We start from the raw sequence: 26677 nt of genomic DNA, 5'->3' as shown, positions 1-26677 counted from the left end.
CCCCTCTCCTTTCTTTCTTGACTCCCTTATCAATGGGACACCCTGTTTTCCTAGATTAGGAAAAAGAAGACCCATTTAGAAAGTGGGGAAGGAGACAAAATATTACTTCCTGAAGCAAGGTAGGACTCAATTTGTGACCTAGAATCTGAGACAGGGAAGTAGAGGCAGGAAAAGGGGGAAAATGGGGAAGAACTCACTTCCTTTCTGGGCTGAGAAGGGCTAGAAGTCAAGGTTAAGTGGAGCCTTAGAGAAAGTCCAGCTCTTCATTTTACAGGTGAGGAAACTGAGGGACGAAGAGGTTATAGTGTGGTCACAAGGTGGACACCTAGTTAGCGGCAGAAGTGGGAATAAACTGTGGCCTTTGAATAACACTATGAGGCCTCCAGTTGGGCACTCAATTTTAATTCGGCACGCTTGGGTGGCAGCCGGGAGCTAGGCGAGGGTAGTTGCCATGGGAACCGGTTCCTCCCACTTCCTGCGTGCGCACCCATAGACCTGCGCTCCCAATAAAGTTGTTGTTGAAGCGCTGCGGCGGGAGCGCCGGCTGCACCACGTGGGCCGGACCGGGCCGGGGGCGGGACCGAGCTGAGGGAGGCCCTGCAGGCAGCAGTGAGGAGTGGAGGCGGGCGCGGGCGGCCGGCCATGATCGCGTCGTGCCTGTGTTACCTGCTGCTGCCGGCCACGCGCCTCTTCCGCGCCCTCTCAGGTACCGGCCAGGCGTACCGACAGACAGGAGCCCGGCCTGGGCCCGCCTCTGCGGGGCTCCGCGGGCGTGGAGCGGCGTGCGGTTGTCCGGGCCTTACGACTACCGTGCTCCAGGCAGTGCCGACGTGTAGGGAGGCGTTCCTGAGCCCTTGTCCCGCGGGCCCCTCCTGACCCCACGAGGACTGGACCCGGCCGACGATCCTCGTGGGCGGCCCCTCCTCCCGCCTGTTGTCAGATGGCTTCCGGCCACGGTTAAGGTGGAGAGGAGCTGTGGACGGGCAGGGCCCTTTCCTGGCCCTGGGGGTGCAGAGAGATTGTGGGGTCGGCCAAGTCAGCACCCCGAGGGGTCGGGAAGGGGTAGCAGCTCGGACCGAGGCGAGTGCCCAAATTCTCGGCGGGCGAGGCGGGTCGGCTCTGGGAGGTTTATGGCCGAAGTACTAGACGCACCGGTCTTCGCCAGGTCAACTTCACACTCACCTTTCACTGCCACCTGGCAGCTCTTGCTCCTATCTCACCGGTGTCTGGTTGAAAAACGGACGCTCAGTCAGAGACACATTTAGATCTCAGCTTTGGAGCATTCCTGCCCCCAGCCCCGGCGGTTTAGAGGGAGATGTGCTGGGGTGGGGGCAATGCCCAGTCGATACCTCAGAGGGGGTGGTTATTTCGTTACTTTTTCATGATTTGTCTGCATTCTCAATTCCTGGGCTTTGAAATTACAGAGGGTTTTATGCGACCAGCAGTTTCTGAGATCCCATGGAACTTGCAGACTTTTTGCCTTTAATTTATGGGACAGGACCAAGAAGTACTTAGGAATGAGGGCTCCAACTGTGTATTCTGTGGTTTTCCTTTGTGGAACTTTACACAATTGATACGCAATGTGTGTGTCATTGATAATATATATTTCATATAGAAATCTTTTAAATTTATTTTTACTGTGTATCTGCCATTAGAATGCAAACTTCAGGAGGGCAGGGCCACGTCCATTTTGTTCGCTGTATCTCTGGTGTTAACACATTGCTCGGTATATATAGTAGGCACTCAATGAATTCAGGAATGTCTTGTGTGTCCATACTTCTGAGGAATGGGAAACTCCACAGAAGTAATTGTTTTCAGAGAACTAAGGATATTCTTTTAACTATGTTGCTGTTACTCCTGGAGCTCTTCTAATGCCCTCTATGGCAGCCTTAGTGATATAGTATACTAGTCCAGAGGTTTCCAGACCAGTAGAGTCCTAGGGATCTCAGAGGAGGGCCCCTCCCCACCTACACATTACAGTAGTCCCACTTATATTTACTTGGCATATTTGGTTTCCAAATAAGATTTTTAAAAAACAGAAGCATTCTGCTGCTGAAAATCCACCACCACCACTGCCAAAAGATATCTGCCAAAATCGAAAGCCTCTAACTTCGGGCATATGAACCAAAGAACCTCTGCCATCTGGTACACGCAGAGGATGTTTCAAGGGGCAGATAATTAGCAAGTTCTTGAGACTAAAGCTCAATGACCCAGTCCATAGGTTTAGAGCAGGGTTTCTCAATCTCAGCACTGTTGATGTTTTGGGCCAGATCATGTGTTGTGGGTCCATCCTGTGAATTGTTGGAAGTTCAGCAGCGTCTCTGTCCTCTAACCACTAGATGCCAGTGGCACTGCTGCAGTTGTGACAACCACGGTGTCTTTGAACATTGCTAAATGTCTTCTGACGGCAAAATCACTGTGGTTAAAAACCATTGTTTAGAAGGACATAAATATACATAGGCTCCAAACAAGATATTTGAACAGTCTTTCAATATTTGAGCCATTTTTAAGTTTTCTTGCCTTAAAAAAAAATTGCCAGTAAAATGAGTCTAGTGATTGAGGGCCAGCATCGTGTACGTCACTTGTCCTGTGCTGTAAATAAATGGCTGGGTGTGTGAGTGTGGGAGTTGTTTGCTCTCACCAAAATACTGTGCTCAGAGTTTTTTAGAGTTTTTCCCACATTCTTTCTTGCCTGTTGGTTGTGATTTGTGGCTGCAGTAGCAAAGAGATGTCAGCTCTCTCTTACTGTCAACTGTTGGCACCTTGTAATTTATAGCCTCTGATGTGTTGTGGAATGGGAAAGTAGATGATGAAGTTTGTGAAGATTTTATTACAATAAGTAGCTTTAAGAAGAGGCTTAAGGGCCTTTGCTGAGATGTAAATTGTATAGATTTTTGAGGCTGTCTACTTTAGGACTTTTTCTTTTGGAATACATTCATAGATCAGGGAATTTATACAACTAGAAAAGCTCTTAGAGATTATCTAGTTCAAACTTCGCTTGTCTCTATTTTTTTAAATTAAATTTTTTTTTCAATTTTTTTTCAATTTTTTTTTTTTTTTTTTGAAATGAGGTCTCACTTTGTCTCCCAGGCTGGAGTGCAGAAGGGCAGTCACAGTTCACTGCAGCCTCGACCTGGGCTCAAGCAGTCCTCTTGTTTCAGCCTCCCAAGTAGCTGGGACCACGGGCATATGCCACCATACTTGGCTAATTTTTAATTTTTTGTAGAGATGAAGTTTCGTTATGTTGCCCAGGCTGGTCTGTAACTCCTGGCCTCAAGCGATCCTGCTGCCTCTGCCTCAGCCTCTGCCTCCCAAAGTGCTGGGAGCCACCACGCCTGGCCTCTTGTTCCCATGTTACAGTCAAGAGTAACTCCATCTGACTAGGGCCATTGTTCAAGGTCAGTTTTATTAATTTTGCTGCTAGATCATAACCCACAGTTCTGATTCACAGTCAAGTGCTGGTTCTAATGTAATGTGGTTCTTAGAACCGAAGAGTTTGTTAATAGTTTTAACTAAGTCATGTAAAAGGAGTGTGGTTATATGTGCCCATCTGTGTTCTAGATTATGTGAGAGGGCTGTTCTTTCATGCACTGAATATTTATCAGATCCCTGTCTTATAAATTAGTCACCACTTGTAAAGAACAGTGCCTGGCACATAGTGAATACTTTGCCCTGATTATGATGATGGTGTTCAGGCATTAAGGTGGGCAGGCTCGGTGATGGTACAGTGATGAGCAAGGTGGATGTGGGTCTTGCTTTTATTGGGCTTATGTTTTAGCTGGGAGAAGAGTGTGGATTGGATGACAGTCTTATAACCTGGTATTTTGGCTTTCCTCCTAGATGCTTTCTTTACATGTCGAAAAAATGTCCTTCTGGCGAAGAGCTCATCCTCCCAGGTAGAAGGCGACTTTGCCATGGCCCCTCGGGGCCCTGAGCAGGAGGAATGTGAGGGCCTGCTGCAGCAGTGGCGAGAAGAAGGGTCGAGCCAGGTACTCTCAACTGCAAGTGAGGGGCCCCTTGTAGATAAAGGACTAGCCCAGAGCAGCCTGGCACTTCTGATGGATAACCCTGGAGAAGAGAATGCTGCTTCAGAGGACAAGTGGTCCAGCAGGCAGCTGAGTGACCTTCGGGCAGCAGAGAACCTGGACGAGCCTTTCCCTGAGATGCTAGGAGAGGAACCACTGCCGGAGGTGGAGGGCCCTATGTGGGCAGCTATCCCCATGCAGACGGACCCCCAGTATGCAGACTGTGCTGTCCTCCCAGTGGGTGCCCTGGCCACAGAGCAGTGGGAAGAGGACCCGGCGGTGTTGGCCTGGAGCATAGCGCCTGAGCCTGTGCCCTGGGAAGAGGCTCCCATCTGGCCTTTTGAGGGCCTGGGGCAGTTGCAGCCTCCCCCAATGGAAATACCGTATCATGGTGAGTCTGACAGCTGACTGAGTGAGCCAAGGGAGCAGGGTGTCTCAGGTGTGGGCAGAGCCATTGCTAAAGAGAAGATTCTATGGTAGGGAGCTTTGCCACTGCATTCTATTTTTCTAAGAATCTTGGCGTGTAAGATCTAGAGGGGCCTTACAGATCATCTCATCCAGCCCCATGGTTTTAAAGGTGAAATAATCACAGTGCAAAGAGGTAGCAGAACATGCCTAAAGTCATAAAGCCAGGTAGGGGAAGAACTGAAAGCATACTCTAGTTCTGATTCTCCACAATATCATTTCTCTGGTGGTAACCCTAGGGCTTTCTGAGGGTAGGGATGGAGAGGTCTCAGGGCCTCTATTCTCTATCTCAGTCACAATCACCTCAGTTTTATTTGTGTTGTATATTCAGAGTCCATTAAAGTTTGAAGAAAGGCATAAATAGATTTGAAATCCACTATGCTGCCACATGCCATAGGGGAGATGGGGACACACTGTGGTTTGTAGTCCCACAGACTCTTCCAGGTTTAGGGATCAGAAAACACCCAGGGCTGCAGTTAACTCTAGAATTGTCTTTAACCTCAGGTGACTGTTAAGCACACTCATCTGAGTGATTCTCCAGATATATATAGATTTATCAAAAATGAGAGACTGTCAGCTTGCATATATGAGCATCTATTAGATGCTAGGTACTGGTGATGTAGTGGTGAGTAGGCCAAGGTCTCTGGTTTTGTGGAGCTAACCATGTCATCTGAAGAATGTTCATAGAGTGCTGCTCAATTCCCCACAGAGAGGGATGGGTGACAGGGCAGATGGTAAAAGGAACTTCAGGGCATAATACTACTGAGTCAGGAGTGGAGATGGTGGTGCCTCTGCATTACTTGTACTTGCCATGGAATGCTTCTCCCAATCCCTTTTCAGAAATTTTGTGGCGAGAATGGGAGGATTTCTCCACGCAGCCAGATGCTCAGGGCCTGAAGGCAGGAGATGGCCCTCAGTTCCAGTTCACTCTGATGTCTTATAACATCCTGGCTCAGGACCTGATGCAGCAGAGCTCAGAGCTCTATCTACATTGCCATCCAGACATCCTCAACTGGAACTATCGCTTCATGAACCTCATGCAGGAATTCCAGCACTGGGACCCCGATGTGAGTGAAAAGGGGAGTTGCCATCTTGCATTGTTGCTGGACCTGGGCTGTTTCCCAGTGCTCTTAGAAGATGAGTTCAGCCCCGTAGTTGTTCAAATGATTGGAGTCCTATCTAGGGCTGGAGTCTGCCTGCCTGGTGTCAGTGAGTTGTTGGCAGATGCTGAGAAGAATCTCCCTAGGTATGCACTTTCCAGCACCTTTATGCAGGAAGGGAGGCTTGAGGGATTCAAGGAGCAGGAAAATCCAGTGCATATGTCTAATCTCTTCAGCATAGGTCTGGGCCTGTTCTTGCTGTTGGTGACTGGGAAGTTTCACTGTGCCCCAGCAGCTTCTTACCTGGCCTCAGGACCTGCTCCTAGAGGGTGAGGGTCACATTCCAGCACTCCGGAGTGACTGGGTTCCTTGTCAATTTCCCAGATCCTGTGTCTCCAGGAAGTCCAGGAAGATCATTACTGGGAGCAACTGGAACCCTCTCTGCGAATGATGGGTAATGCAGCTCCCTGGGATGCTTGCCAGCTTTTCTTTCTACAGCCTTGCCTACTCTCTCCTGAAGACCCCATCCTTCCCTTTTGTCTTGGTAAACCCTCAGTTTCACCTGTGAGCTAGCTCCTTCCATGTGTGCCTGAGAAAGTAGAATTCTGCAGTTTTAAAGGAATTCTGACATACATTGCTATTTGATCCTTGAAGTACCCAGTGTGGTGAGACTGTGTTATTATTCCCATTTCACAGATGAGAAAACTGAAGTTCTGAAAATTCGTGTGACTTCCTCAGAATCACAAAGCTACAAAGCTAGTAGATGTGGAGCTAGGAATCCAGCTTGTCTGACTCTAGATTCTGGGCTCTTTTCTATCATGTTACATTGCTTCATACCCTTCCCTCCTTGCCCATCCAGCCCCTCAGTCACCTAGTTACAGCTGTAAGGGGGAACCTGCTGAACCAAGGAAGTGGCAAAGGCTTCTTATATTGAGTAGCAGGAACAATGCCTCAGGGGCACACACTGGGACTGCTGGTGCTGGTTGGAAGGGATTCAGGCTTTAAGGACTCTGACCCATCTCCTTGGTGGGGTTTTCCTTGCAGGCTTTACCTGTTTCTACAAGAGGAGGACCGGGTGTAAAACCGACGGCTGTGCTGTTTGCTACAAGCCCACCAGATTCCGCCTGCTTTGTGCCAGCCCTGTGGAGTACTTCCGGCCTGGCTTGGAGCTACTTAATCGGGATAATGTGGGCTTAGTGTTGCTACTGCAACCACTTGTCCCAGAAGGCCTGGGGCAAGTCTCGGTGGCCCCGCTGTGTGTGGCAAATACCCATATCCTTTACAACCCACGCCGGGGTGATGTCAAGCTGGCCCAGATGGCCATTCTCCTGGCAGAAGTGGACAAGGTGGCCAGATTGTCAGATGGCAGCCACTGCCCCATCATCTTGTGCGGGGACCTAAATTCTGTCCCTGATTCACCTCTCTACAACTTCATCAGGGATGGAGAGCTCCAGTACCATGGGATGCCAGCCTGGAAGGTGAAATGGGAGAGGCCACAGTGGGGGTGGGAACATGGTCTAGAGAGAGATTCAGCTGTTAGCACCAGTGCTTCTTCTGTGGCAGGGACCTCAGTACAGCTGCTCTGGCCTGTTCCTCCTTTTTCTTGTTATGTTGAATAGCTTGTACCCAAGCCTGGAAGTTAAGAATTCTTGAGTACTTCGGCATGTTGGGATTTTTTTCAGTTTTTATCATTAATATTTTTAATTCACAAGTAGTACGTGAGTATGTACTTGGAGGAACTTAAACATTATACAGTAAGGCACAGGCCTGTTTTATTACCCACATTCCCTTTCTATTCTCTTAGAGTCACATAATGACTGTTCTAAGTTTGGTGGTAGTCTTTTAGCTTGTTTTCTTTGCATTTACAGTGATATCTATGTTCCTATGGTATTGTAATCAGTGTTTACATTTGTTAAGCACTTAACTCTGTGCCATGTGCTATTTTGAGCACTTTATACTCATTAACTCATTAGTTTTCACGATTTCCATCATGGCTTCCATTTTATAAATGAGGAAACTAAAGCCCAGAAAAGTGAAGTAATTTGCCGTAGGTTATGCGGGTAGTTAGTGGTGGAGCCAGGATTTGTAACCAGGTGGTCTGGCTGCAGAGCTCTTAACCCTCAAATACTGTGCTGTGATTACTTATAACAGCCAATATGTAATCTGCCATGTGTGTTTTATAAACATGATACACTGCTATATGTTTCATTTGTAGCTTTTTTCCACTCAGCAATTTGCATATGGATCTCATTCCTTCTAACTGTTGAGTGTTGATGACGACACCTCATAGTTTTATCAGCTTGTGCTGATTTCTTTATGTCACAATCTCCTTGTTCCTCTATTTTGCCCCTGCTGTTTCAATTTATTGACTAACTTTTGGCAAGGCACGATGGTGGAAGGACACAAAATGATTGAATTACTGTTGTGCACGTGGGATTTTATGTAAATGAGGCAGATGTGTGCAGAGAAAGGCATGATCTTGCCCTAAAGGAGCTGTAATCAAGGAGCTCAGGGAACCAGGAAAAGAATTGACCGCCTGCCACATGACAGGCACTGTTAGGCATAGTGAACGAGAGCACTTGCTTTGAAGCCAGACAGTCCTGAATTCAGATCCCTGCTCTGCCACCTTGAGCAAATTACTTAACTTTCTTAAACCCAATTTGCCTCATCCATACAATGGGGGATATAATGGGACCTGCCTCAGAGATGTTTTTTTTGGGTGAATTAAATAAATGCGTGTAAAGTGTTTTCTAGTATCTGGTTCAAAGTCAGTAACTGGTAGTGATATTAAGATTCTTAACTGTACATGGTATTATTATCCCATTTTATTTGTTTATTTATATTTTGAGACAGAGTCTCGCTCTGTTGCCCAAGCTGGAGTGCAATGGCACGATCTTGGCTCACTGCAACCTCCGCCTCCTGGGTTCATGTGATTCTCCTGCCTCAGCCTCCTGAGTAGCTGGGATTACAGGAGTGTGCCATCATGCTCGGCTAATTTTTGTATTTTTAGTAGAGACGGGGTTTTGCCATGTTGGCCAGGCCGGTCTTGAACTCCTGAACTCAGGTGATCCACCTACCTTGGCCTCCCGAAGTGCTGGGATTACAGGAGTGAGCCACTGCGTCTGGCCTATCCTATTTTATAGTAGGAGATGTTGAACCCAAGAGAGTTAACAAACTTGCCCAAAGTCACACAGCTATTAAGTGGCCATTGAATTACAGATCTGTTTTACTTCAGATGACATATTGAAAATTTATGCCCTTATAGGGCAGGGGGATTCTGTCTGTCGCTACTCTATCCCCAGCACCTAGCTAGTGTCTTTTGGCTTTCAAATATTTGTTGTTGTTAAATGGCATAAAGGGACTTGCTACACACGTTGGAGATGTGCAGATGACTGATGTTGCCGAATGTTTCCCCTACTACGTTTTGTCCGTTCCCAGGCTGCTCATTGGCTTTGACCGAGGATGGTGACGTAGATACGGTAAAGTGCTTTGGTGCTTTCCCATTTGGTTTGACCCTGTGGTTTCCCAGTAATAGGTTCAGGATATTAGACCTTGATCCAGAAGATCCAAAGATGAGGATAAACCTTTAACCATTGCAACTTAAAGCCCCTGAGAGTTGATATTCCCTGTGGAGGAGAATTGTATTGATTTTTTGGAGGTAAAATTTGGGGAACCATGTGTTCATACTATTCAATTCCCCTTGATTCAGTCTCTTATCCTCCTCCTGTTTCAGTGGACATTTCAGTGTTGCCAGTGAAAAAGTAATGGTTTTAATTTGGTCCTTATTTTTAACCTGCCCCTGAGACTTACATGCTTGCTTATACCATGTATGTAGTGTGTGATTGTGTGTGTTCGTATTTGTCCACATGTCCCAAAACATGGGCTGTTACTTTCCTTTTTCTATCTTGGTTTCCTTATTCCCACCCTGCTCGTTCCTTGCAGGTATCTGGACAGGAAGACTTCTCTCATCAGCTTTACCAGAGGAAGCTGCAGGCCCCCTTGTGGCCCAGCTCCCTGGGCATCACTGATTGCTGCCAGTATGTCTCCTCCTGTCACCCCAAGAGATCAGGTGAGCACATGTCACATTCTTGGTTGGCTGTGTCTTCATGTCTATTTTGGGAGAAAGCTGGTGTCTCAATGACAAGAAAAAGTGTAATCCCTCATTTCTCTTAGCAGATTCTTCTGTTTTCTCACTGTCCTCCCAATGGCCGTCCAATAAAATCGACAACTTTAAATCACAGCCATTGGAAAATCTCCTTGTCTTCTGAATCCTTCCTCTGTGGATCTATGCTGGAAGTTGCTTGGTACTAAGGAGGTCTCAGCATGTTGCTTCATCTTCTTTCACTATATGGCTTTTCCTGGTTTACAGAGAGACGCAAGTATGGTCGAGACTTCCTGCTACGTTTCCGCTTCTGCGGCATCGCTTGTCAGCGACCAGTAGGATTGGTCCTCATGGAAGGGGTGACAGATACTAAGCCAGGTAATGGAAACGAATCCCAGTTTCTTGGTCTTCTTTCTTCTTTACTCCTGATGTTTGTCAGTTATGTGGTTTCCTGCTCTATTCTAAGTATAATTCTTAGAGATTCGCTTCTGGTAATACGTATACTTAGAAGGAAGCTCAGTTGAGTTCAGTGGCCATTGCATGGATGTGCAGTGTGATAAGAGCACCAGACCAGGAATCAAGACACCTGGGTTCTAACTAGCTTTGAGAGCTTGGGTAAGCCACTTAACCTTTTTAGACTTAAGTTGTTAATGACTAGCATGTGTACAGCATATATAGGGGAGAAGTTATACACGATGGGGCTTTGAAAATCATAAGGTAACAGTGGTTCTGGTTTTAATAAAAGTTGATCCTACTGAGAAATTTCAGATTGAATGTAGCAGCGTATACTTGACATTCTCCCCTTCTTGTCTCTGAAACCACTTCAAAGCAACAAGGAGAATGGAAAAAAGAAATGTAAACTCTATTGTAGGCAAAACTGGGAGATTTGAAGATATCTGACACCAAGAACCACAACACAGAAGGAATGCCTGCAAGGAGCACTGGAGATCATGCAGGGGTGCTAGAGGAAGTATAGAGAGACTTATCTGGGGGATATGTGGATCTCAGAAAGAACTAGCTGAGTACTTTTTCCCATCTGGAGCATAAAACCGAAATCCCTTTTTTTTTTTCCAACAAGAATAGAAAACACAGGTCATGATAGGAGAGTCTCTGGACCAATTTTGATCATATGAGGCAGTGGAAGAGGGACTGATCAAGGATCAAGCCGTATTTCTGTTAAGCAATTTGGTCAAGTGGTAGAGAGGGTAGATAAGATACTTGTAGAGCTGCGTATCTCTTTTGGCTTGGGAGAGAAAGATTAAAAGGATGCCTACATAACCCTGTGTCAAAAAGAAAATTCCTGTTACTTGAAATACCCAGTCCTTCCCTTATATAAACTTTGCACAAATAACTGGTGGAGAAAAACCTCAACTAATTCAAAGCTGGGTTGTCAAAAAGGAGGAGCATGGAATCTGTACTAAAATACTACAAGAAAAAAGGAACAGAAAAACAAAAGGCGGATAAAGAATGTTTAACTTCAAAGATAAAAATAATTGCCATGGACCTTATAGAAATTATGATTACTTTCTCATGAATAAAGAAGTTGTCTTTATTTTTATTTTATTTATTTTATTTTATTTTTTATGATGGAGTCTCACTCTGTCACCAGGCTGGAGTGCAGTGGCACCATCTTGACTCACTGCAACCTCCGCCTCCTGGGTTCAAGTAACTCTCTTGCCGCAGCCTCCTGAGTAGCTGGGATTACAGGTGCACGCCGCCATGCCTGTCTATTTTTTTTTTTGGATTTTAGTAGAGATGGGGGTTTCACCATGTTGCCCAGGCTGGTCTCGAACTCCTGACCTCAGGCAGTCTGCCTGCCTTGACCTCCCAAAGTGCTAGGATTACAGGCGTGAGCCACTGCGCCCGGTCAAGAAATTGTCTTTATGAAAGAAAGAGCACAAAAATAACTGCCTATAAAGTAAGTTCAGGCATGTGGCAAAGCATCAGAAGATGAAATGTAAGCTGCAGAGCTCAGAAAAGAAGTGGAATAAAACATAAAAATATTACAAAAAATAAAGACAAAATTGTATGCAGCACAAGTAGGAATAGATACTGTTGAAAACAAGGTAAGAGACAGGCCTGGAAATCCAAACAAAACAAACAAAAAAAAACCAAATGAGAAGTAAAAGGTTAGAAAGGGTTAGAGAGAAAATGACAGTAATGAAAGATAAAGGAGATTTAACTTATGCATAATTGGAGTTCCCAAAGAAGAAAGCCTATAATATAATAACACAGAAAAAATATTTAAAGATAATTATTCAAGAAAGATTTTCCCAAAGTGAAAAGATGGGAATTTTCAGATTGAGAAGACATGTGTCCCAGTAAAAAATGATAAAGGAGCCAGGCACCCTGGCACACACCTATAATCCCAGCATTTTGGGAGACCAAGACAGAAGGATTGCTTGAACCCGGGAGTTTGAGACCAGCCTGGGCAACAAAGTGAGACACTGTCTCTACAAAAAATCAAAAAATTAGCCAGGCATGGTGATGCGTGCCTGTGGTCCTGGCTACACAGGAGGCTGAGGCAAGAGGATTGCTTGAGCCCAGGAGGTCAAGTCTGCAGTGAGCCATGTCCGTACCACTGCACTCCAGCTTGGGTGACAGTGAGACTAAAGATGTAGGAGAATTAATACTAAGACATTCTAGTGAGGTTCCTGGAAGTCAAAGATGAAAGAGTCTTTTGGGCAGTTAAAAGATTGAGCTACTTTGAAGTCTAGCAGTAATGAGGTTGACCTCAGACCTTTTTTTTTTTTTTTTTTTTGAGACAGAGTCTTGCTTTGTCATCCAGACTGGAGTGCAGTGGTGCTATCTTGCTTGGCTCGCTGCAACCTCCGCCTCCTGGGTTCGAGTAATTCTCCTGCCTCAGCCTCCCCAATAGCTGGGACTCTGGGCATGCGCCACCATGCATGGCTAATTTTTTTGTATTTTTAGTAGAGATGGGGTTTCACCATGTTGGCCAGGCTGGTCTCAAACACCTGACCTCAGGTGATCTGCCCACCTCAGCCTCCCAAAGTGCTAGGATTACAGGTGTGAGCCAGTGCACCCGGAAGACTTCAGACTTCTTAATATTGACATGCAACTCCAGAAGACAGTGGATTAAGGTTTCTAGGAAAGAAGATACAGTTCAAGAATATTATACTCAACTAACAACCTTTCTGCAAGAAACTACTAGAGGAGTAACTGAAGGCAACCAAGCAATGGCTGGGAAAACTATAGTAAAAGGACTGCTGATTAACACGGAATTTATTTTCTTCTTGTAAGAGTTTAATTTGAATTGGCATTTTTCACAGAGCAACAAACATGTCTGTGGCCCAGTTTATTTTTAATTGCAAAGTGAAAGTATTATTACAGCTCTGTCAATAGCAATAGTAATAACAATGATGGCCACCCTGTATTGAGTGAACCAGCAGGTATAGGAACTGGGATAAGTAAATTCTGTGTCAGTCAGGTTCAGGCAGAGGAGCTCAGTGTTTTAGAATTACAAAAACAGTAATAGGATCTCACTTAGATAATTTCATATTAAGAATAGGTTATTTAAATCAGTGATGTACTTGAATGAAACATAAATAGTAACAAAATTAAACCAAGAACCTTTAAAATATATACTGACAATCACTTTGTAGGTAGAAAAGACTCATTCTATAGGGGCAAAATAGCCAGTTCCCCAACGGTGCAAAATAACAGTAGTATTTTGAAAATTGAGATTAGATTTGGGTAAACACACTCATTCTCCACATACTCTGAATGTACCCTTCTGTTTGTTCAATGCTCCTACCCAGGGCTGAACAGGCTTTTGATGAATCTCTTTTAAAGAGTCTAAATCTAATTTTTTTTTTTTTCATGACAGAGTCTCACTGCTTCACCCAGGCTGGAGTGCAGTGGTACAGTCGTGGCTCACTGTGTAGCCTTGATCTCGTAGGCTCGAGTGATCCTCCCACCTCAGCTTTCCCAGTAGCTGGGACTATAGGCACATGATACCATGCCCAGCTAATCTTTGTAATTTTTGTAGACACGGGGTTTCACCATGTTGCCTAGTCTGGTCCCGAACTCTTGAGCTCAAGCCTTCCTCCCGACTCGACCTCTCAAAGTGCTAGGATTATAGGAGTGAGCCACCATGCCCAGCCAACTATCCTTATTTTAAAAAGGTCATGAATGGAGTACAAGGAGATCTTAGTGTGTGAGTTCATTTTTTCTAGAGACTCTGTTTAGATATGCTACCAATATTTCCAGTTCAATACCAGAATCATCCAACCCAACTGTGCATTTCAAAACATGACAACTTAACTGTGACACTAGCTTGAATGGGGAGCCTCTGAGTAGAGAGAAAGATTCAGTGCTAGGTAGTGATGGTTTGATTTTCCCATAAGCTGACATTACATTGTACTGGAGCATTCTGCACCATCAATGTGTATAATAAAATACATTGTGATTTTTACTATTTCCATCTCCCTTTGTTTTTGTTTGTTTGTTTTGGTTTTTTTTTTTTTGAGATGGAGTCTCACTCTGTCACTCAGGTTAGAGTGCCGTGACACAATCGTGGCTCACTGCAACCTTTGCCTCTTGGGTTCAAGCAATTCTCATGCCTCAGCCTCCCAAGTAGCTGGGATATACAGACATGTGACACCACGCCCAGCTGGTTTTTATATTTTTAGTAGAAACAGGGTTTCACCATGTTGGCCAGGCTGGTCTTAAACTCCTGGCCTCAAATGATCCACCCACCTTGGCCTCCCAAAGGGCTGGGATTACAGGTGTGAGCCACCAGGCCCAGCCCCCAACTCCCTTTGTAATGGAATAATTTGTTAAAAGGGTATTTAATTTTTAAGTTCTCCCTCATTGTTAACATTTCTATTATGAATGATTTCTTTTTTTCCAGTATGGTTCTTAAAGATACTGTCTTAGTCCATTTGGGCTGTCGTAACAAGATACCATAAACTGGGTAGCTTTTAAACAATAGAAATTTATTTCTCATGGTTCTAGAGGCCGGGAAGTTGAAGATCAAGGCACTGGCAGAGGCTGGGTACAATGGCTCACACCTGTAATACCAGCACTTTGGGAGGCTGAGATGGAAGGATTACTTGAGGCCAGGAGTTTGAGACCAGTCTGAGCAACATAGCAAGACCCTGTCTCTACAGAAAATTCAAAAAGATGAGTTGGGCATGATGGCATGCAACTGTAGCCTTAGCTACTCAGGAGGCTGAGGTGGGCGGATCACTTGAGCCCAGAAGTTTGAAGTTACAGTAAGCTATGACTGCCCCACTGCACTCCCGCCTCGGCAACAGAGACCCTGTCTTTAAAAAAAAAAGGGGGCACTGGCAAATTTGGTGACTGGTGAGGGCCTGTTTCCTGATTCATGAGCATCATCTTCTCAGTGGTGGAAGAGGAAGAGGAAAGGGGTCTCTTTTGGGCATCTTTTATAAGATCACTAATCCTATCCATGAGGACCCCACACTCATGACCTAATCACCTCCCAAGGTGCCAAGTGCCACCTGCTACTGTCATCACCGTGGGGGTTAGGATTTCAACGTATGAATTTGACACAAACATTTAGACCATAGCAGACATTAAAAGGAATTACTGTGTTTTCTTTCTCATGGGCACTGGCCCATTACACTGAATCTTGGAGCTTTAAGTCTTTTAACAAGTAAGAGCAAACCATGTGCACAATTTAGCACATTACAGAAAAGGCAATTGCTAATGAGTGATTTTTGTAAACTCCTAGTTGACAAACTGACCAGAAGGTCACATAGTCACACAGCAAAGGCTAAGGCTATCTGGTCAGTTTTCTTTTTCTTTTCTTTTCTTTTCTTTTTTGAGACAGAGTCTCACTCTGTTGCCCAGGCTGGAGTGCCCAGAGTCTCACTCTGTTGCTCACTGCAACCTCTGTCTCCTGGGCTCAAGTGATTCTCCTGCCTCAGCCTCCCGAGTAGCTGGGATTGCAGGTGCATGCCACCACGCCCAGCTAACTTTTTGTAGTCTTAATAGAGATAGGGTTTTACCATGTTGGCCAGGCTGGTCTTGAATCCTGGCCTCAAGTGATCCCCCTGCCTCAGCCTCCCAAAGTGCTAGGATTACAGGTGTGAGCCACTGTGTCTGGCCTATCTGGTCAGTTTTCTAAGCAGAAAAGTTAATTTTAGTTTGTTTGTTTTTTAACAAGCCTACAGCTAACATCATAAAAGAGCAGGAAAGTCCTAAATCCAGCTTCTCTACTGGCTGTTGTGTGATACAACTGAGGATCCTCTTCCCAAGTACTTGTAGAGGAACTTGCATGTGTTTGGCTGCTACTATTGCTGAATGGGCCCAGGAAGAGGCTGGAGCTCATGTAGAGGTAGCAGCTCATGTGACCTGGAGCAGAGTAAATGGAAGCCTTGAGTCCTGTATGACTGCCAGAGCAGTGCTGTTTGTTCACAGTGCTGCATGGTAAAAATGGTGTCTAGTGAAATCATGTTTAAGATCCTGCAGGTCACTGTGATTTTGTGTGTGTGTGTGTGTGTGTGGCATATTGTAATGATAAAGGATGTAACTCAAAGATACTAGCGTTAAGAATGTTTGCGCTCCAAATAACATTGCATCAACAATCACAAAGTGAAACCATAGGCTGTAACATGGAGTAATAGACAATAACTAAAGGTAGAAGGCTTTAATTGATCTTTCTGAGTCTGCAGTAGATCAGGTAGATGAAAGATGACTAAGAATATAGAATAACTAAGTAACATGTCAGATGATAAATCTGATTCATATATATCAAACACCGAACATTGACAGCAGAGAGGACATTTTCTTTCTAAGAATTCGTAGGAAATTCTTAGGAATTGATCATGTATTAGATCATAAAGCACATGTAATAAACATGTAATTTAAAATTGAAAAAGAGGCTGGGCACAGTGGCTGACACCTGTAATCCAGAACTTTGGGAGGCTGGCTGAAGCAAGTGATTCTCTTGAGTCCTGGAGTTCGAAATAAGCCTGTGCAATGTGGCAAAACTCTGTCTCTGCAAAAAATAGAAAAATTAGCCAGGCATAGTGGCATGTGCCTATACTCCCAGCCACCCAGAGGCTAAGGTGAAAGGATGGCTTGAGCCTGGAAGGTCAAGGCTGCAGTGAGCCGTGATGATACCCCTGCCTGAGTGACTGAGTGACAGAGCGAGACCCTAGCTCAAAAAAAAAGAAAAAAAGAAAAAGGAAAAAAAAAAACTGTGAACTGGACATTTAAAAAACTTTTTGATCAAAGAGGAAAATTTAAACTGAAATTGCGGAATATCTAGAAAATAACAGTAATGAAAATACCATTATATTTGTTGGATATAGCTAAAATGGTGTTCAGGGAAAAATTCGTAGAATTACATAGAATATTTAGAATCATAGAATGATATTAATAGATATGAAGGGATGAAAGTGAATTAAGGCACCCAGTTCAAGAAATTAGAAAAAAGAAAGAAACTGAAAGCAGAAGGAAAGAAGATTCGAATGGAAATAATTTTAAAAACAGAAAAATGGAAGAACTCATAAACCCTTAAGAGTTGGTTGCTTGGATGAAAAACAGCTGTCAATTAAAAAAGCTCATTAGCTAACCTATGTAAGGGGGAAAAGAGGAGCAGTAACAAGCATCCAGATGCAGAGGAATCAAGACTCACAAGACTTTTTGTTGTTGTTTTTGCTCAAGTAAGTGCAAAAGAAATGGAAAATTTGGATGGCATATAAATGTAATTTACTAAAACTGATTCCCATGGAGATTGTCTAAATAGACTAATGACCATGGGTGAAAAATAATAGGAAAAGTTCTCAGAGATACAGTCCCTCAGAAACACCAGGCTCAGATTGATAGGGAATGTCCTCAAACGTTTCAAAACATATATTTCCATTATTTAAATTGTTACAAAGTGCAGACAGAGAAAGGGGCCAGGTTATTTTTATGAAATAATATTGACACCGACACCTGACAATAAATACGCAGAAAGAGAAAACTACAGACTCTAATGTTCTCCACCTATGAATATTGATGCAAAAAAATTTAAATGGAAGATCAGGAAACAAAATCTAGCAGCACATTGAAAGAGTAATATACCATGACCAGCTGCAGTTTATTAGAAATATAGGGATAGTTCAATATTGAGATATCTATTAATACAATTTTATGTATGTGTGAAATCTAAAATATATGAAACCTATGCCATTCTCTGTATAGATGTTGAAGAGACATCTGTTAACGTTCAACATCTATTCTAGATTCTTTTAAAACGAACCCTCTTAAATTAAGAAAAAAATGGATAATTTCTTACACCATTGAAATATATTTATTTCAACTTCAAACAGCGTCTTGATTAAAGAAAAAAACTCTAATAGCATTCCTGTTAAAGTTAGGAACAAGACAAGGACAAGACTATCATGATTTAACTGTGTTTGGAGATACCAGCCAACAGAATTAGAAGTAGAAAATAGAAATACAGCAAAATAGAAATATAAAAGTGGAAAGGAGGGGGTAAATTATTACTTGCTGATGATATTGTTTTAAAACTGGTAATCGAAGAGAATAAACTAAAACAGCATTAAGCATTGAGATAATTCTGGAAGGTAAGCTGGGTACAAAATTAATGTGCAGAACTTAGTAGTGTTCCTTTATAAAGATACATGTTTATTAAAAGATATAATGAAAAAAATACACTGTGTAAGAACAACAAAAAGAAAAAATATAGAAATCTAACAGGAAGAATATAAGGCATATAAAGGGGAATTTCTTTTTTCTTTCTTTTTTTTTTTGAGATGGAGTCCCGCTCTGTTGCTCACACTGGAGTGCAGTGGCACGATCTCGGCTCACTGCAATCTCTGCCTCCAATGTTCAAGTGATTCTTCTGCCTCAACCTGCGGAGTAGCTGGGGTTACAGGCACCCACTACCACGCCCGGCTAATTTTTTGTATTTTTAGTAGAGACAGGGTTTCACAGTTTTAGCCAGGATGGTCTCAATCTCCTGACCTCGTGATCCGCCTGCCCCAGCCTCCCAAAGTTCTGGGATTACAGGCGTGAGCCACCGCGCCTGGCCTAAGCGGGTATTTCATTTCATCTAAATTATCAGATATATTGGCGTGAAGTTGTTCGTAACATTCCCATATCCTTTTTTTGAACAGCTTTATTGAAATGAAATTCACATGTCATGAAATCCTCCCATTTTAAGTGTGTAATTAATTGGCTTTTAGTATATTCAGGGTTGTGCGACCATCACCGTGATCTAATTTTAGAACATTTTCATCACCCACAAAAGAAACCTTACACCCATGAGTCACTTTCCATTCACTTCTCCCCTTGTCAAAAATCAATTGACCATAGATGTATGTATTTCTGGACTCTCAGTTCTGTTCCCTTCCTGTCTATGTCTGTCCTTATGCCAGAACCACACTGTCTTGGTTACAATAGTTTTGTATATAGTAGTCCACCTTCTCAGTGATTTTGCCTTCCTTGGTTTCAGTTACTCATGGTCAACTGAGGTTCAAAAACATTAAGATACTTTGAGGGAGAGAGAGACCACATTCACATACCTTATTACAATATATTGTTATAATTGTTCTATTTTATTATTAGTTATTGTTAATCTTTTAATGTACATAATTTATAAAGTCAGCTTTATTTTAGGTATGTTTAGGAAAAAACAGTATATTTAGGGTTTGGTACTATCCATTGTTTCAGGCATCTCCTGGGGGTCTGGGTATGTATCCCCCATGGATAAGGTGGATTACTGTACTTTTGAAATAAGGATAAGTAAGTCCTCTGACTTTGTTGTTTTTAAGATGATTTTTGTCTCTTCTGGGTCTCTTGCATTTCCACATGAAATTTAGGATCATCATATCCATTTCTGGAAAAAAAAAAAAAAAAAACCCAAAAAAACCCCCAAAAAACAACCAGTTGGGAGTTTGATAGGCATCTACAAATCTTTCCTTTCCTTTCCTTTTTCTTCCTCCTTTTTCTCCTCCTCTCCCCTTTCCTCCCTCTTCTTCCTTCCCCTCCCCTCTTCCTTCTCCTCCCCTCTCCTCTTTCCTTTTTTTCCCCTCTCCCCCCCTCTCCTCTTTCTTCTCTCCCCTTTCGTTTCTTTCCTTTCTGTGACAGGGACTCTGTTGCCTAGGGAACTATTGCCATTTTAACAATATTGTCTTATGGCCAATGAACATGGGCTGGTTTTCCTTATTTAGATCTTTAATTTCTTTTCAAGTTTTGTAATTTTTAGTGTGCCTACGCTATTTTTATTAAATTTTTCCTAATTTCATTTTTTGATGCTATTGTAGATGGAATTGTTTTCTTTATTTCATATTTGGATTGTTGATTGCTAGTGTATAGAAGTATTTTTGTGTATTGATCTTGTACCTGCAATCTTGCTGAACTCATTTATTAGTTCTAATAGTTTCTTAGTGGATTTCTTAGGATTTTCTCTATATAAGATCATGTCATCTTGCAAATAGAAATAGTATTCCTTCTACTCCAATCTGGATTCCTTTTATTTCTTTTTCTTTCATAAATACTCTGACTAAAACTTTTGGTACAGTGTCAAATAGAACTGGTGAGAACAGACACCCTTTTCTTGTTTCTGATCTTAAGGGTAAAGCTTTCAGTCTTTCACCATTAAGTAGGATATTATCTGTGAGTTTTTCACAGATTCTCTCTATCAGGTTGAGAAAGTTTTCTTCTATTCCTAGTTTTTTGAGTGTTTTTAACTCATGAAAGGGTGTTGGATTTTGTCAAATGTTTTTCCTCTGTTCAGATAATCATGTGGCTTTTTTTTTTTAAACTTAAGTGTTCTATTGTGACATATCACAGTCTATGATTTTCAGATGTTAAACCATGCCGACATTCCTAGGATAAATCTTATTTGGTCATAGTTTATAATCATTTTATATTTTGCTGGATTTGGTTTGCTGATATTTTATTGAGGAATTTTACATCTGTATTCATAAGGGATATTGGTCTATAGTTTTTGTTGTGACATTTTATCTAGTTTTGGTGTCAGAGTAATGCCTCATGAGTTAAGTGTCTCCTCTTTTTTTTGGAAGTGTTTGTGAAGGATTTGTATGAATTCCTCTTGAAATGTGTGCTGGAATTCACCAGTGAAGCCATTGAGCCTGGTGTTTGCTTTGTGGGATGTTTTCAAATTACAGATTCAGTCTCTTTATTTGTTATAGGCGTATTCAGATTTTCTGTTTTCTCTTGAGTGATTTTGCATAGTTTGTGTCTTTCTAGGAATTTTTCAATTTTATGTGAGTTATCCACTTTGTTGGTATCTAGTTATTTATAGCATTCACTTAGAGTTATGTTTGATTTCTAAATGGTTGGTGATGGCCCCTCTTTCATTTCTGATTTTAGTAATTTGAGTATTCTGTTTTCTTGGCCTAGCCAAGGGCTTGTCAGTGTTGTTGCTGATCCTTGCTGTCCTGTTAATGTCAGTAGGGTCTGTACTAATGCCCCTTCTTTCTTTCCTGATACTGGTAATTTGTATCTTCCTTTTTTAACATCCGTGTGTGTGATATGTATGTGTGTGCTTATAGATGTATACATATATGTAATGTGTATGTATAGATACATGTATGCATACATACATAGATACACACAATGGATGGTATGTAATAGAAAGTCTTTGAAGGAGTATAGCAGGAATTTGGTAACATTGGTGGCTTCTGGAGAGGAGAATTGAGTGGCAGAGGAGGGCAAATGAGAGGGAAACTTCACTGATATTTTTTGCTACATTTTGATTTTGTACCATGTGACTATATGACTTATTTTTTTTTAAATCAAATTAAAGAAAAACAAAGGTGAGGAGCCACAGAAGATAATGCTGTGTTAGATGTCCTACATCTGCTTTCTGAGGCTTTTGACTTTGGTTTATAGTCATCTTCTCCTCCTCACTGTTTCTCTTCCCTTTCTCCTCCTGGATCCTTCTGAAGCAGTCCAGTCAAGTATCAGGGGATTTTAGGGTGAAAGGTTCTGACCCTGTTTCACTGTCTGTGGATGAGAAAACCTTTTTCTCTCTGGTCCTCTGCAGAGCGACCTGCAGGTTGGGCTGAGTCTGTCTTTGAGGAAGACACATCGGAGCTTGAGCCTGCCTCCTCCAGGTAACCTTCTCCAGTTCTCTTCTGTTTTCAATCCAGCCCTTGCCTAGGTGTAAGAGAGAGATTCCCACTGGTTGTCCTGAGGCTGACGTGGGGGAGCACTTTTTGATAAGCTCTTTTTCCCCTAATATCTGCTAAGCTTATAGAGAGTTATGTAGGTATGCAGAAGCCAGAGGTGACCCACCCATGTTCCTGCAGGTGAAAAGGCTATGTACTCTTTCCTCAGAGAGTAAAGCCTCACAAAAGAGGCCTGGGCCGCAGACAGGGGTACATTGGGTATACTTTACCAGGTAACAAGCAGATAGTGGGGGATAAGGAGTGTCAGGGAGTTTCAGGACAAATGTGTGTTTCTAGGCTAATTTTAGCTAAGACTGCCAGCCCCTTGTTAGCATGGGAAGGAATTGGCTGAGATTGAGTCAATTGAGATCATCCTTTTAAAAAATCTTCATAAAACCCACAGAAAAAGTGACCTAGGGAAAATTTAGTAATTTTTGTTGACTAATATTTCCCCCTTCATCCCTGTAGGACTGTAGGTACCATCCAGCACTGCCTCCACCTGACCTCAGTATATACCCACTTCCTGCCCCAGCGTGGCCGCCCAGAGGTCACTACAATGCCATTGGGTCTTGGAATGACAGTAGATTACATCTTCTTCTCAGCTGAGTCCTGTGAAAATGGGAACAGAACTGGTAAGCCTGATGGATCCTGGGTTCCTCCACCCCCAGGTCCCTGGGAACAGCTAATGGTAGGTCAGGCATTTGGTAGCATGTCTTGGGCTGGTGGGATTTAACCAGTAAAGGAGCAGATTTCATACCTCCCTTGTGCTGGTCATCCTTATCATTCTCCCCATAGGCCACTTGCCTGCCTTGTCTCTTTTTACTCTTTCAGCATTAAAGAGAGGAGGATAGGACAATCACTCCCAATCCCCATTTTAGAGGTAAAAATAGAGATCTAGGAAGTGGTTGAGTTTGTTTAATGATAGGCACTGAGTGGGGGACTTGGTTAGGTTAGAGACCTTATTTTCTGTCTCCTCTCACCATACCAGTAGGCATAGTATAGCAGTCTCCCAGCCCCATGCCTGTATTGTGTAAAGAATGTTTCTTTTTGGCCAGGCATGTGTATTACTGTTATGGCCAGGCACGTGTATTACCAGTACACCAGTAATCCCAGCACTTTGGGAGGCCAAGGTGGGTGGATCACTTGGGGTTAGGAATGAGACCAGCCTAGCCACATGATGAAACCCTGTCTCTACTAAAAATACAAAAAATTAGCCGGATGTAGTGGTGGTGCCTGTAATCCCAGCTACTTGGGAGGCGAGGCAGGAGAATCGCTTGAAATTGGGAGGCGGAGGTTACAGTCAGCCAAGATTGTGCCACTGCACTCCAGCCTGGGCAACAAGCATAAAACTCCATTTCAAAAAAAAAAAAAAATTAGCCAGGCATGGTGGCAGGTGCCTATAATTCCAGCTACTCAGGAGGTTGAGGCAGGAGAATCACTTGAACACGGGAGATCGTGCCACTGTACTCCAGCCTGGGCGACAGAGCAAGACTCTGTCACCAAAAAAAGAAAAAAAAAAGAATTTTTAAAAAAGTATTTGAATTGATGGCTTATGTTTAAAATTCAGATTTTATGGGCTGGGTGCAGTGGCTCACACTTGTAATCCCAGCACTTTGGGAGGCCGAGGTGGGTGGATCACGAGGTCAGGAGTTCAAGACCAGCCTGGCCAAGATGGTGAAACCCCATCTCTACTAAAAATATAAAAATTAGCTAGGCATGGCGGCAGGCACCTGTAATCCCAGCTACTCAGGAAGCTGAGGCAGGAGAATCGCTTGAACCCGGGGGTCAGAGGTTGCAGTGAGCTGAGATTGCGCCACTGCACTTCAGCCTGGGCAACGGAGTGAGACTCCATCTAAAAAAAAAAATAATAATCAGATTTTATATAGAAAACCTGGATCTCTAGCTTCTCTTGGAAAATCAAAAGATCTTGTAATGGTGGGCTCTCCAGCTTGCCCTAGTCCCCCAGAACTCACCTCTCTATATTCGTTGATGATATTACGGAGTATCTCTGAGAAAATGAGGCCTCCTCAGCCAGATGCTGCAAGAGGAGGTGAGGGGCTGTGGGCAGCCAAGGGGATGCAGCCTGCAGAAGGCGTAGTTCCCAAAGGGCTCTGCCACTGCCTGCCCTTGCAGCGTGGCTGTGGCTGCTTTTACCCATTGGCTTTTGCTTTGTACTCCAGATCACAGGCTGTATCCAGATGGAACTCTCAAGCTCCTGGGTCGTCTCTCCCTTCTCTCTGAAGAGATTCTCTGGGCTGCCAATGGCTTACCCAACCCCTTCTGCTCTTCAGACCACCTCTGCCTGCTAGCCAGCTTCGGGATGGAAGTCACCGCTCCATGACAGGGCTCCCAGGGGAAGAGAGCTTCTCTTTCAGAAGAGCTCACTGGATCAGAGACTGTGGAAAAACCCCACGCTTCTGGAAACTTAGATCCAAGAAACTTACATCCCCTCCCTTCCCCCTCCTTGTTCCCTTTTTCCCATGGTTAGATTTTCTCCAGGCCTGGCCGCGTTCTCTGCCTGTGGTCCTTGCCTCACCCCAACCTCTTCCTAATCCTGTGCCACACATTCAGTGGCCTTGGGAGAGGCAGAAGGGGGGCTCCCCCTTCCTTTCATGTATCCAGAGCTCCCCCTTGATTTTTAATTACCAGGGTTGTGGGAGTTACTGATTTCATTGGTTATTTGCTTTCAGGCTGTTTCTTGGTGTACCTTCTGACCTGACCTTTTCCCTGCCTTCAGGACCTCTGGGCCCAGCCCTCTTGCCAGGCATGCACATGTGAGACATGCATATCATGTATGTGTCCTCTTGGGGTGAGACTGTTCTGCACAGCCATGCCTGCCTCTGACCAGTCCACTTTTCACATTGGGGCTGTAGGCCTAGGGGCAGGTTCAGAGTCTTCCCAAGTACCTGTGTATGACTAGGCAGCAGCAGGGCATGGCCCCATCTCTCCTTTTAGCCTCTGTGTTTCATTAGGCATTCATCCTGCCAACCAGGGCAGGCCCGGCATCTGGGCTCTGGGAACAAATGGGGCCCACATCCTGGAGTGGCAAATTTGGGGGGATGCACTACTTGTCCCAGCGGGCCCTGTGCCTCCAACCCACAGCTCCCTACAGACCTGGTATAATTTCTCAAGGGCCCATCCCTTTCCCCAGGCTTCCCTGAGGGAGGTGGAAGTTTGAACCCTTGTGTGGAGTTCACTGGGCTAGGGTAGTGGTATGAGGTTTAAAACTATTTAAGGATGAGGAGGAGAAAGAGTCTTCAGGAAACTCTTGTTTCACTGGACTCTGCAGTCTGCAGAACTGGGGCAAGGGTAGGAGTTCCAGTAGGGGAAGGAGCAGGTAGACTCTGCAGCTGCCTCAGGTGGGACTCAAGACCTAAACTGATTCTCTTTCCTCTCCACTCCTAAGAAGCAATTTTCTGTTCCTCTCCTCCCACCACTTTTTACTTTCTGCTTCCTCCCGTCTCCCGCTTCCCTTCCATTTCCTTTCTAGAAAACCCTGGTATTCAACTCAGGCCAAACTGCCTCAGCAGAAAGGTGGCCTTGCACAAAACTGGTCCAAGAATTTGAAGTGGCAGTGTTTGCACATTGGCTCTGTCCAGCAAGGCCTCAGCTGCTTGTTGCCTCTGCTTTCCCTCCCCTCACACAGAGGTGCCCTGGCTTATTCAGGGGACTCCTTAGTCCACACTGTGTCACCTGCAGGCCTTAATCTTTCATTGCTGGGGCGTGGCCTTGGGAGATCTTGGGCCAGCCCCTCCATACATCTCCCTAAGTCAGACTGGCTGCTGGCCCTGGTAGATTTGACTTGCTTTTGCCTCACTCGACCTTCAGAGTGGGACTGAAGACAGTGGCCGAGAGACTTGAGTTTGGGACAGTGAGCCAGGGGTTAAGGTTCTTTCCTTTTTTTGAAAGCCAAAGACCCAGTTTGAATTGTGCTGCTGCATTCATGGTTAGAAGCTTTCCATGCCTATGTTCTAGGGAATTTACTTTTCTATATGTGTATATTTTTAAACTTTGTTTCCTGGGTACTGGGCATGTGCCTGTCTGAGCCCCAGGTCTGTCTACACCCCACCATTCCTTCTGTCTGTCCGTCCCCTGGACACTGCCTAAAGGGGTCTCAAGCCAGTGCCCTATGGGTTCCTAGGACTAGGGCCCGTTACTGTTCTCTTCTGCTGGGAAATGCAGCTTTAAAATGGCTAACGAGGGCAGAGGGCAGGTGCTTGATAGTTTTATCTTTTCCTTGCTTTCTTACTTGTTTCTGTTTTGAATATGAAATGGGGTTTTAAATGGTTATTAAACTCTTTTTCCAAATAAAGGTTTACCTTTTTTCCCCCCATTGTTGGTCATTTTATTAGGATCCTGAAGGGATTAGGTCCTTGAGAGAGGGCCTGAAGAATGAGATGGGCAGAGGAAGAGACTGAGGAGCTTTTGATTTTGGGGTGGGGTCTCAAGACATAAATCTAGATTGAGAAATGTGTTGTAAGGTTTCCCTCTATTAGCTGAGGTAGATTCCCACTGCTCTGAGGCCTGGGAGGAACAGGGCCTGAGTGAAGCCTCCTGCCTTGACACTGTTGGGGTATAGCTTTCTTCTGTCCTTGCCAAGTGAGAGAATGACTCTTTGGACTGCTTTTCATTCTTCCTCCATCTGCTCCCCCCATGCCTCCCTCTAGTATCTACTGCGCTTCAGGAGGGTCTGTGCAAAGTGGGATAAGATGTGTGTTTTCCTGGTTAAAGCTATGGCAGCTGCATGAGACATGATGCGGGTGGCACATGCCTCTTGCTGAGCATCTATTTCTGATCTCTTTTGCATTCTGGAGCCAGGGCTGAGCAGTGGGCCATCTGTCGCTG

At 44.0% G+C, this 26677-nt stretch overlaps 1 protein-coding gene and 1 pseudogene across 2 annotated transcripts; both read left to right on the top strand.

Annotated features, from left to right (window-relative positions):
* The first annotated feature begins 510 nt into the window (after positions 1 to 510).
* ANGEL1 (angel homolog 1) lies at positions 511 to 26165 on the top strand. The gene is made up of 10 exons (XM_010382696.2): positions 511 to 706; positions 3841 to 4416; positions 5331 to 5557; positions 5975 to 6044; positions 6635 to 7068; positions 9533 to 9659; positions 9960 to 10070; positions 21709 to 21778; positions 22301 to 22464; positions 24013 to 26165. The coding sequence occupies exons 1-10, from the start codon at positions 643 to 645 to the stop codon at positions 24171 to 24173; spliced, it is 2004 nt and encodes a 667-aa protein (XP_010380998.2). The 5' UTR covers positions 511 to 642; the 3' UTR covers positions 24174 to 26165.
* Positions 25040 to 26677, top strand: LOC115897475 (annotated as a pseudogene). Its single transcript, XR_004057253.1, has one exon. The product of XR_004057253.1 is annotated as an uncharacterized LOC115897475 (transcript).

Source organism: Rhinopithecus roxellana, chromosome 5 (genome assembly GCF_007565055.1).
Source record: "Rhinopithecus roxellana isolate Shanxi Qingling chromosome 5, ASM756505v1, whole genome shotgun sequence".
Taxonomy (NCBI): domain Eukaryota; kingdom Metazoa; phylum Chordata; class Mammalia; order Primates; family Cercopithecidae; genus Rhinopithecus; species Rhinopithecus roxellana.
The sequence above is the reverse complement of the archived record's forward strand: the minus strand, read 5'-3'. Positions and strand labels throughout refer to the sequence as shown.

Bases quoted from the DNA above. Each gene is read 5' to 3' on its own strand.
- ANGEL1 (XM_010382696.2), top strand. From the start codon at position 643: ATGATCGCGTCGTGCCTGTGTTACCTGCTGCTGCCGGCCACGCGCCTC. The intron at 707-3,840 runs GTACCGGCCAGG...CTTTCCTCCTAG, and splicing joins CCTCTTCCGCGCCCTCTCAG to ATGCTTTCTTTACATGTCGA. The intron at 10,071-21,708 runs GTAATGGAAACG...GGTCCTCTGCAG, and splicing joins GGTGACAGATACTAAGCCAG to AGCGACCTGCAGGTTGGGCT.